This window comes from Aquarana catesbeiana, linkage group LG03 (assembly GCF_042186555.1).
Source record: "Aquarana catesbeiana isolate 2022-GZ linkage group LG03, ASM4218655v1, whole genome shotgun sequence".
Taxonomy (NCBI): Eukaryota; Metazoa; Chordata; class Amphibia; order Anura; family Ranidae; genus Aquarana; species Aquarana catesbeiana.
This window is the reverse complement of record NC_133326.1, coordinates 107,311,473-107,323,825: the sequence shown is the minus strand read 5'-3', so window position 1 is coordinate 107,323,825 and position 12,353 is coordinate 107,311,473. Positions and strand designations below refer to the sequence as shown.

General features: G+C 43.6%; 1 protein-coding gene across 3 annotated transcripts in view; it reads right to left on the bottom strand.

Moving 5' to 3' along the window:
• Nucleotides 1-934: 934 nt before the first annotated feature.
• LOC141131533 (Golgi membrane protein 1-like) overlaps nucleotides 935-12,353 on the bottom strand; it is a 56,782-nt gene continuing 45,363 nt past the window's right edge. For all 3 annotated transcript variants that reach the window (XM_073618906.1, XM_073618908.1, XM_073618907.1), the window contains exons 6-7: nucleotides 7,497-7,741; nucleotides 935-1,739 (exon numbers count right to left, since the gene is read on the bottom strand). In XM_073618906.1, the coding sequence (XP_073475007.1) occupies nucleotides 1,024-1,739; nucleotides 7,497-7,741 (961 nt within the window). In that variant the 3' untranslated portion in view covers nucleotides 935-1,023. The remainder of the gene's footprint in view (nucleotides 1,740-7,496; nucleotides 7,742-12,353) is intronic.

Genomic DNA, 12,353 nt, shown 5'->3' with positions numbered 1-12,353 from the left:
CCCCGGAGGAGCCGCTTACGTATATTTGGTTCCAGTGTTGGCTGGTGCTCAAAATTTTTCAGGAGACGGCACAAACCAACATCCAAGCAGGAGACGGATGGTGGATGCCTTACCTTATGGAGGCAGGGGGAAGGAAGGGCCGGGGCCGCTCTAACCGATTCTGCCAGGGATCACACAGAGAGATATTCTCCTCCCGGTTGCACAAGAACAGGAAGTGTGTCCTGAGACACAATTGGCCAGGACTCCCTGGCCAATAGGGGCTTCCTTATTGGCCGGGAGGAGAATGAGGAAGACTCTTAGAACCTCTGGCTCTAATCACGTTCTTCAAAAAAATAAATAAACCCCATTTGAATCCATGCGTCTGGTGCTCCACATGTAGATTAGGGGGCCAGACGCATGGATGGGGGAAAGCGTCCCTGTGCCCCTAATGGATTTCCTTCAGGAACTATCCGTACAGGTAGAAGTGTTAGTGCAACGAGGAGCTCTGAGTGCAGGTAGAGGTGTCAATGTAATCCGGCACTGTCAGTGCAGATACATGGTGTGATGCTGGAGACAACAAGACTAACAAGTGGACAGTGATCAGGGTTTGGGCTCTCACCTGCAGGGCCCGCTGCTGCTGCCCTGCCCAGCAGCCTAATTTAGCATATGGAGGGCAAGAAATAACCTAGGGGGGACACCATTGTGTACTGCTGTTCTGGCTGAAGACCCAAAGCTGTTAAGCAGCAGCGCAGGAAGTTCAGAGACAGGAAGAGAACAAGGTATCCCTGCAGTGAAGATTTCTCCAGGATCCAGCTGCCTACATGCCTCTATGCAAACTTTATGTGGAACTAAGTATGGTTTGTACTTCTTCCACCAATGACAGATTTATAATTATGTTCTCCTTGTTGCATTCTTAAAAATTGCAAATAATATACTCATTTCTGCCATTAGATCGTTTACAGCTTTAAATAATAATATTTTTTTATTCATTAAGACAGTTCATAGATTTGTATTATGTTTGTTAGATTAGATTTAATTAGCCTATTAGTCAATATATTCTATTCTCCGAGTCTGTAATTTCTCAGAATCTTTCTTGTTAGCGTCTGCCAAATGTGTTTCCTCATCTTTTATCTCCTCTTTTATAATGTCTCCATCTTTATCTTTTTCCTCTGGGTTGTAAACATCCAGAAGTGGACTTAATTCATTCTCCAAGCTAACCTTTGGTGTTTCCTCTGTGGCTTTTTTTCTGATAATAGTTTCTGGTGTTCTGTCTTCTGATAATGTGAGGTTACGTTTTTCCTCTCCATCACTTTGTGTTACGTTGATTTGCTCTCCGCTTATTGCCAGTTTACTTGAATTAGCCAGCTGTAAACGTAGATTTTTCAGTGAGTTTCTTTTAATTTCACTGACACGTTTATAATAACTGACATCTCTAAACGGATTTCGGAGACCTGTTTCTGAATCTGAAAGTACTTTTTCTTTGGTCCTTTGTCGCCTGGTGGAGTTTTCATTCACATCATTTTTTAAGAGTGTCTCATTAAGATTTCCTTTTGGAAAGTTGTCATTTTGTTGGGTAAGCAGCATCTTCTCAGTTTTATTGGTCTTTTTCTCCTGTGTTGTTACATTTAGATAGCGTCCTTGTAGTGTGTTTTTAGGGGCCAATGCATTATATTGGTCTTTCTTCGAGCTTGTGGTATTTTCTGGTTCAGAACTTACATTATTCACTCCAGGACCAACAGTCAAATGCCTTTGCTTGCCATCTAAAATGATATAACATAATTCAAGGTTAGAACAAGGTAATGTTTTCTGAAATACCGAGTAATTGCAGTAATATAGTTACAGTAATATGAGTCATTGGGCCTACGTAACTGTGTTGGTGCTAATACCTGATATTTCCCATATTCCTGGGATGAGATTGAGAAATTCTGAGATTTACTGTCAGTTTCTAGGGCATGTATGAACCTGAACAATGACAATTATCAGCAATAACACTCTTGGGGGGGGGGGGGGGGTGTCATTTACTAAAACTAGAGATTGCAAAATCTGATGCAGCTCTGCATAGAAACCAGTCAGCTTCCAGTTTTTTTTTTTTTTTTTCCAGAGCTTAAATGGCCAAGCTGGAGTTAGGATCTGATTGGTTACCATGCACTGCTGCACCAGTTTTAGCAATCCTCAGCCTTTGATCCAAGAGGGTCAATATTACTATTAAAGTGATACTAAAGTCTGTTTTTTTTTTCTTAAAAGTAACAAACATGTTATACTTAGCTGCTTTGTGCAGTGGTTCTGCACAGAGCAGCCCAGATCCTCCTCTTCTCGGGTCCCTTGCCGGCGCCGCTCCTGGCCCGTCCCTCCTCCCAAGTGCCCCCATACCAAGCAGCTTGCTATGGGAGCACCTGAGCTGCTGCTCTGTGAGTCCATTCAGACACGGAGCTGCGGTTCAGCCCCGCCCCTTCTCTCTCCTCATTGGCCAACTGAATTTGATTGACAGCAAGAGCCAATGGTGCCGCGCTGCTGTCTCAGCCATGAGGAGGGGAGTCCCAGGCATCCGAGACATCCCCAGATCGAGATGGGTTCAGGTAAGTATTAGAGGGGCTGTTGCACACTGAAGGTTTTTAATCTTAATCTTCTATGCGTTAGGATAAAAAGCCTTCTGACTTTCAACCACTTTAAGAAGGAAAAAAAATGAAATAAAACATGCATTGTGGATACCTATCACGCATTACAACATTTTAAAATAATGAAGGAGAGGAAGGTTTATTTAGACCATCTGTCACCAACCGATGGTCCATGGACCACTGATGGTCCTTGAGAAAATGTTGGTGGTCCCCAGGGGTTCTGCTGCAAATCAACATTGTGGCAGATGTATACCACCCATGTTGTTTCCAGCGTTGTTCTCAATGTGCGTTGACAGTCAATGCTGTCAGAGCGCATTGATACCTGATGCCTCCTCTGTAGTTTCAGGCCCTGTGAACTCAGAGGGAGGATCCAGGAGTAGTGCAGAGAGCGGGAGGTGAAGGAGGAGAATGCCAATGGCAGCGATGATAGCAGACTATGGGATGGGGGACAGTGCTTGAGCACATGGCTGGATAAGGATTTGAGAACCAATGATGAATCTGTGTGTAAGGCAGCAGTGTGGTTCAGAGTGTGTGTGTGTGTGTGTGGGGGGGGGGGGGGGCAGAATGCTGGTGCATTGTGTGTATAAGGCATGTGAAATTTATGTTAGTGGTCTGCAGGATTCAAAATTGAGAGTTTGGTGGGCTGTGAGAACTGAAAGGTTGGCGCCCACTGATTTAGACAACCCAATCACAATCTTTGAAGGTGAATTCTAGGTATGGACGATGTAGCATAGTTATATACAGTGCTGTGAAAAGTATTTGCCCCGTCCTGATTTTTATTTTTGCTTATTTCTCACATTATTCAGATCACCAAACAAATTTTAATATTACACACAGATAACCCGAGTAAATCCAAGATGCAGTTTTTAAATTATTATCTCATTTATTAAGGGAAAAAGCTGTTCAAACCTGCCTGGCCCTATGTGAAAAAGTAAATGCCCCCTCCCATGCTGAATCATGAATTGTGATTAACCACAATATTTTGGAAAGCTGAGTTAAATTTCACTTGCCATGCCCAGGCCTGATCACTGCCAGACCTGTTGCATCAAGAAATTACATAAATAGAAGCTGTCTGACAAAGTGAAGCATGCTAACAGATCACAAAAAAAGCCACACATCATGCCACAATCTGAAGAAAAAAAATCAAGAACAGATTAGAAACAAACATGTATCGGTCTGGGAAGGGTCTCAAAGCCATTTCTAAGGCTTTGGAACACCAGTGAACCACGGGGAGAGCCATTATCCACAAATGGAGATAACTTGCAACAGCGGTGAACCTTCCCAGGAGTGGCCAGCCTACAAAAATTACTCCAAGAGCATGATGACGACTCAACCAGGAGGTCATAAAAGAACCCATCTAAAGAAAAAAAACATCTAAAGAACTGCAGGCCTCACTTGCCTCAGGTAAGATCATTGTTCATGATTCAACAATAAGAAAGAGACTGGGCAAAAATGGCATCCATGGGAGAGTTCTAAGGCCAAAGCCACTGCTGACCAAAAAGAAAACAAAGGCTCATCTCACATTTACCAAAAAACATCTTGATTATCCCCAAGACTTTTTGGCAAATATTCTGTGGACTGACGATACAAAAATGTAACTTTTTGGAAGGTGTGCATCCCGTTACAACTGGCATAAAACTAATACATCATTTCATAACAAGAAGATCATACCAACAGCCAGACATAGTAGTGGTAGCGTGATGGTCTGGGGCTGCTTTTGAATTCTGAGCTCTGCCAGAAAATCCTAAAGGAGAATGTCCAGCCATTAGTTTGTGACCTCAAGCTCAAGTGCACTTGGGTTATGCAGCAGGACAAGGATCCAAAACAAAACAGCAGGTCCATCTCCAAATGGTTCAAACAAAGCAAAATTTTGGTTTTGGAGTGGCCTAGTCAAAACCCACACTTAAATCCAATTGAGATGCTGTATCATGACCTTACACAGGCCGTTCATGCTGGAAAATCCTCCAATGTGACTGAATTAAAACAATTCTGCAAAAAAGAGTGGGCCAAAATGGCTCCACAGCAATGTGAAAAAACTCATTGCCAGTTATCGCAAACGCTTGATTGCAGTTGTTGCAGCCAAGGGTGGCAAAATCAGTTATTAGGTTTAGGGGGCAATTACTTTTTCACATAAAACCAAGCAGGTTTGGACAGCTAATTAACCCATAAGTTAAAAACAGCATTTTGTATTTACTTGGGTTATCTTTGTGTAATGATAAAATTTGTTTGATGAGTCATTTAAGTGACAAATATGCAAAAAATAAAAAATCTGAAAGGGGGCAAATACTTTTTCACAGTATTGTATGTGCCATACCTAGACTATCCCCGTGGAATCTGGAATCCTTGTAGTAGGCATTGCTACTAATGTGATTACCACTGGCTTCTGTGTCCCGGCTGTTCTGCTACTTAGGGAACACAGGAGGTCACGCGTGTGGCACATGCACATTCAGAGAACACTTTGCATCCCCCCCTCCCTTGCATTGCTATATATATATATATATATATATATATATATATATATATATATATATATATATATATATATATATATATATATATATATATATATATATATATATATATATATATGTATATGTATCGCACTACCCCCATAGGAGCGTAGGAGCTGCTATTTTTGTGTAATATCTGTAAATCACATTCACCACCAAGCACATGGGAGCCCATAGAAATAGAACAGTCCATATTGTACTTTTTCTCTTGCTTTTATTTACATAACTTGAACTGGGACAGGGAAAGGGTTTTCTGAGATGCTCTTTTTACTTCTTCATAATCTTTCCTTTGCCTTCCCATGCAAATACTTAGAACAAATGTGGATAATGAACAGTCCTTCTGAATAATTTCTCATAGGAAAACTTTTTAGAACAATCTGTATCTCTATGCTCGGAGCTCTACCTCCGCGCTTTGACCACTACTTCCTGTCTGTACAGTACTTCCAAGTTTGGCTAAAGAAGACATTACTCTGAATAATTCCTCCCGCCTGACCGATTGGATTCCCAGGGCATTGTTGAACCAAAAGTCACAGGCCATTGTCACCTGTCTCACTGACTTGTGTACCAACATCCCTCAGCCTCTGGTAGTACTGCTCCCCTGGGCTTTCACTCACTTGATCAACAGTCCATGTGCCACTCACAAACGGTCGATCGCCCAGTCTTCTTCCGCTTAGTTGCTACTTCTTCCTGATGGTTCCTCCATCCCTCCTCTCCGGTCTGGCATGCTCCCCTCCCCGCAGGGGGCGCCCAGCGACACCAGCAACAACATGCTGTGCGGTGTCTCTAACTCCTCTCCTCCGCGTGGCCTGGTCCCCCCCCTTCCCCATATAGGGGGCTCCGCTTCGCACCCTCCCCGCAGGGGGGCTCTTTCTCTGATCTCTCTCTCTGGAACTCCCTAACCAGCATGTGACCCCAGCTTATATGGGAGTCCCGCCTTCTGCCAAACAAATTAATGATTGGCCGAACAAATTAATGATTGGCCAGTGTTTAGCTGAAGCCATTTATTATCAATCAACTGTGTTTACTCTTTTTAAATCATAATGACAACAGAAACTACCCAAATGATCCTGATCAAAAGTTTACATACCCCAGTTCTTAATACCATGTATTTGCCCCCTTTAACATCAATGAGAGCTTGAAGTCTTTTGTGGTATTTGTGGATGAGGCTCTTTGTCTTCTCAGATGGTAAAGCTACCCATTCCTCTTGGCAAAAAGCCTCCAGTACCTGTAAATTCTTGGGCTGTCTTGCATGAACTGCACGTTTGAGATCTCCCCAGAATGGCAGATGATGCCCAAGAAAGCCTGCAGTTTACTCAAGACAAGCAGACTAAGGACATGGATTACTGGAACCATGTCCTGTGATCTGAGACCAAGATAAACTTATTTGGTTCAGATGGTGTCAAGCATGTGTGGCAGCAACCAGCTGAGGGGTACAAAGACAAGTGTGTCTTGCCTACAGTCAAGCATGGTGGTGGGATTGTCATAGTCTGGGGCTGCATGAGTGCTGCCAGCACTGGGGAGCTACAGTTCATTGAGGGAACCATGAATGCCAACATGTACTGTGACATACTGAAGCAGAGCATGATCCCCTCCCACCGGAGACTGGGCCGCAGGGCAGTATTCTAACATGATAACGACCCCAAACACAACTCCAAGACAACCACTGGCTTGCTAAAGAAGCTGAGGGTATAGGTGATGGACTGGCCAAGCATGTCTCCAGACCTAAACCCTATTGAGCATCTGTGGGGCATCCTCAAACCAAAGGTGGAGGGGCGCAAGGTCTCGAACATCCACCAGCTCCGTGATGTCGTCATGGAGGAGTAGAAGAGGACTCCAGTGGCAACCTGTGAAACTCTGGTATACTCCACGCCCAAGAAGGTTAAGGCAGTGCTGGAAAATAATGGTGGCCACACAAAATATTGACACTTTGGGCCCAAATTGGACATTTTCACTTAGGGGTGTACTCACTTTTGTTGCCAGCAGTTTAGACATTGATGGCTGTGTGTTGAGTTATTTTGAGGGGACAGTAAATTTACACTGTTATACAAGCTGTACACTCACTACTTTACATTGTAACAAAGTGTCATTTCTTCAGTGTTGTCACATGAAAAGATATAATAAAATATTTACAAAAATGTGAGGGGTGTACTGACTTTTGTGAGATACTGTGTGTGTATATATACTGTATATTGTAGGGTGCATTCATATTTGTATGTTATACCTATGTACACACAATAGACACTTTTGGCGATAATATTAAACCAGACATATAGAGGGTTAATCTCTCTAATGGGGGAACAGACAGCAATAAAAAGTGACAGGTGTTCTAATATCTCTACACTGTATCCAAAACTGAAAAAAAAAGACCTGACTACAAAAACATAGCTCTCACCTGATGATGATAAGGAGATGTCTGTTATAGCTTGCTTCAGAGGCGTCTGAGCTTTTGTGAAGCCAACTTCTGGACTTGGTGCCTCTGAAATGTTTTTAAGTTTGTTTGTTACAGCGGGTGATTGGCTGGTGATTACAGTCATGAAAGTATTTTTTTCTTTGATAAATGGTAGTATTTTTTGTATATTGTTTTTACCCATACTACATAATTTACCCATCATACCAATGACATTCATGCACTGAGTCCTGCAAAGGAAAAAAAAACAACATTAACATTCTGGTAAATTGCTGAAGCGCACATCAAAATGTCTACACCACACACAAAAGTAATATGCTACCTGTATAGCATCACAAATGCTCACAAAGCTAATGTGCAGCTAAATAAGCATTAATTGACCTATTCATTTTGTCCACACATTCCATTTTATGATGTGTAGTGACCTAAGCTGAGGCTATAGACTGGCCTGGATGAGGTCTCGCTAAGAGGGTGTAGGGTTTCATCTGGTTGGACTTCAAAAGCTAAGAAGATGAGTTGTATTTTCTTTTATTTGTATAAAGTTGATGGGACATCCTTGTATAAATATGGGACCACCAGATCAAGGAGGGGTTCCCTTTACTCTGATAATCTGTCCAGCTAAGTGACATGTGACATCTAGGTGCCTGCTATAAAACTCCAGCATTTCTTTGTATTCTACAAACTTACTCCAGGTTTATGTTAAAATTCCCTATCAGAGATAGTTATGGCTTTTATATTAAAAACAAAATGGATATTCTTCAACAATGTAATCATAACTGAAAACAAATGAAAACAAAAGAAACCCAAATCAGTGCTTACAAAAGGAGACCTAGAATTAAAAAAAAACAACAACAAGAGTTGTGTGTAGCCGGGTGCTGCTGCTGGCTGTGTGTGAAGAGTGGGCTGTGTGAGACTTGGCTTCCTTCTTCTGTTTCTCTCTTCCTCCCCGGCTGGGCTGTCATATAAACGGATTGGCGGGCTTTCCTCTCACCCCTCACTTCCCTGCTGTGTGAAATCCCCCACCGTCCTGGCAACAGCAGCTTTGAGTCAATCAGGAGGAAGGAGAATTTGCTATGCAATCACTGGGATGTCTAGTCCTTGAAGGAGCACTGCACACAATGAGTAAATGGATGCCATTGGGCTGAGGACTTCACTACCCAGTATTCACTATGCAACAGAGGAGGAAAGACAGAACTTTTCCTGGGCAATTCTGGTGAGAGCTGAGCCTTTTGCTGGAGAAAGCCAAGCCATACAGACCTGTGGCCTTGGATGGGACTGTATAGAGTGCCCACTTGTTACCTTACTTGAGCCTGATCAGCGATCCGATGCCCTTGCTGTGTCCGTAAGAGGACTGATCTGCAGAGGGATTGATTGCTGAGCTGGAAACAGAGCTGGAAGGAATGTCTGCGGGAGGGAGAGGAGGGTTAAGCCAGTGTTTCTCAACTCCAGTCCTCAAGGCGCCCCAACAGGTCATGTTTTCAGGCTCTCTTTTATTTTGCACAGGTGGTTTGATCAGTTTCAATGCCTTAGTAATTACCACAGCCGTTTCATCTGAGGGAAATCCTGAAACCATGACCTGTTGGGGCGCCTTGAGGACTGGAGTTGAGAAACACTGGGTTAAGCAGCTGCATGGAGGGATCGGTTCCTATCCAGGTGTACAGGGGGGCCACACGGGACACCAGAAGCAGGGGGGCAGGTCACAATGGTGACCCCCATTTAATTTTGGAGTGAATATACTTTCCTGAACAAAAACAGCATTCACTGTTAGAAAATTCATTTGTTTGAGAAAAAAATTCTATACTGCTCCTTCAAATTTTCTCATCACTATAGTTCAAAACTAATGCCAATTTGACCCCACTAACTAATACAAAATCAAAGGAATGTTCTTAAAATATTTTCTAACAAATTTCTACTAGTGTATGGCCAGCTTAAAGCTTTTTTCCACTGCAAAGTAAAAGCATAATGGGCTAGTATGCATCGCATACTAGCCCATTATGTGACATTTACCTGCAAACGAAGCCTGCGATGTCCCCGCATCCATCTTCTCCCGGTCTTCCTTCCGGGTCCGCGGCTCTGGCTCTGTGACTGGCTGGAGCTGCGTGACGTCACTCCCGCTGCTGCGTGCAGGAGCCGTCAGTCACGGCACTTGTGAGTGAAGAAACGGCACAGATGTCCGTTTCTTCACAGCGCATGCACCGATGACATCATTGGCGCACTGCAAGGTAAATATCCCCTAAACGGCGCACGTTTAGGAGATATTTCCACTACATATAGGTAAACCTTATCCTAGGCTTACCTGTATGTAAAATTGGCAATCAAAGGTTTACAATCACTTTAAGAGACACAGTGACATTTCAAACAGTTCATGCCGGCTTGTTTGTAAACAATGGTACCCCAATATTGTGCACTACAGTACATTGTGGTGACGTGTCAGAAAAAATACTGCAGGTCCTTTATTCGGCAGTTTTGCAAACCTGAAGCATTGTTTTGAGGAGTGTTTTAAAGTGAAGGTAAACAAAGACTTGGGGGGGCACACCCTAAAAATACATTACATTAAAGATGGTGCTGCTATAAGACCATACAAACAGAACAAAAGATTACAGCGCACACATACAAAAATGACACTTAAATCCTGCAAGGCTATTTAAAACAACTGAACATATTCAAAAATCTGGGGATTTGGTCACACCATACTCACCTTATAGGAGGAGTCCTTTATTTCTTCCATAAAGAGGAGTGTATTTCTCCCATGGTTGAGAAGTGGGATCTTTCATTCTATGAAATATTGTAGGACCCACTGATAATGAGGTACTTAAGCACTAAATAGCCATATGGTGCGACCAAATCCCTATATTTTTGAATATGTTCAGGTGTTTTAAATAGCCTTGCAGGATTTAAATGTCATTTTTGTATGTGTGCGCTATAATATTTTGTTCCGTTTTTAAAGTGAAGGTAAACTCCACTTTTGAACTTATACCTGCAGGTAAGACTATAATAAGGCTTACACATAGGCACAGTGAATATCTCCTAAACTTTCACTGTTTAGGAGATATTCACAAGGGATGCTGCCAGTGTTGTCATCCCCGATGGCATCCCCCTGCCGTACCTTCAGAGCTCTGTGCCGGAGCCGTGGGCTCCTACATGCATGCGTAGGAGTGAAGTCACCGCGACCCCGGCCATTCATACAGCCAGAGCCTGCGAACTTGGAAGAAAGACTGGGTGAAGATGGCAGCACCGGAGATCCATGACAGCGCTGTGTGAGAGGGATCTGCTTCATGAGTAAGTCTGTCATAATGGGCTAGTATGTCGTGCATACTAGTACATTATGACTTAAAGTGTTACTAAACCCAGGACCCTGCATTCACTATATCTACCACAATACACAGAACATGGAAGTGCAATTAGTTTAGTAAATATAAACTGCTGAATACCTTTTCTCATCAGCAGTATATAGCAGTCTTGTGACTTCTATCAGTGTCTGGTTAAAGCTTGTAGGAGGAGTTTTCATTCTCCTCCAACTGTCCTATGAGGCAGCAGGATCCCTGATCCTCTGTCTGGACAGTGCTGATTGGCCCTGTGCTAATCACATGCACCCCCCCCAAATAAAAAAAAAAAAAAAACTCTAGCAATACACACCAAACTGAGCATGTGCAGAGTGCTCCCAAGGCTCTGTTCTATCAGCAAATGGATTGGGGACAGTAAAAGAAGGGGAGGATCAGAGAAGACAGCATCAAACAGCCTTTTTACACAATGCAGAGGATTAATCCCTTATGCCGCGTACACACGACCGGACTTTACGGCATTCTTTGCCCGGCGGACTTTGACGGACTTTACGACGGACTTTCCAAATGAACGGACTTGCCTACACACGATCAACCAAAGTCCGACGGATTCGTACGTGATGACGTACGACCAGACTAAAACAAGGAAGTTCATAGCCAGTAGCCAATAGCTGCCCTAGCGTCGGTTTTTGTCCGTCGGACTAGCATAAAGACGAGCGGACTTTTCGACCGGACTCGAGTCCGTCGGATAGATTTGAAACATGTTTCAAATCTAAGTCCGTCAAACTTTTGAGAAAACAAAGTCCGCTGGAGCCCACACAAGATCGAATTGTCCGACGAAATCCGGTACGCCGGACCAAGTATGCCGTAAAGTCCGATTGTGTGTACGCGGCATTAGATTCCACAGTGAGTATAACAAGTATGCTTTATTGCATATACTACAGACTGATCTTACTGTTGTGGGTTTAGTAACACTTTAACCCCGAGGGGGGGGGGGCACTTTATTTTTATTTTAGTGGTGGTTTACTAATGCTTAACCACTTCAGGACCAGCCGCCGCAGTTGTACTGTGGCAGGTTGGCTCCCCTGGGCGAACCACCGTAACTCTACATCGACCCTTTAAGACACTGTAGGAGGCGCACGCGTGCCCGCAGCGTGAGCCCCGAGCTGATGCGAGTGCCTGGCAGGCGCAATGACCGCCGGGCACCCGCGATCGCTCGTGACAGAGTGAGAACCGGGATCTGTGTGTGTAAACACACAAATCCCGGTTCTCTCAGGGGAGAGGAGAGAGATTGTGTGTTCATACTAAGTATGAACACCGATCTCTCTCCTCCCCTAGTCAGTCCCATCCCCCCTACAGTTATAACACATCTAGGGAACACAGTTAACCCCTTGATCGCCCCTAGTGTTAACCCCTTCCCTGCCAGTGACATTTATACAGTAATCAGTGCATTTTTACAGCACTGATTGTTGTATAATTGTCAATGGTCTCAAAAATGTGTCAAAATTGTCCAATTTTTCTGCCGCAATATCGCAGTCCCGATAAAAAACGCAGATCACCG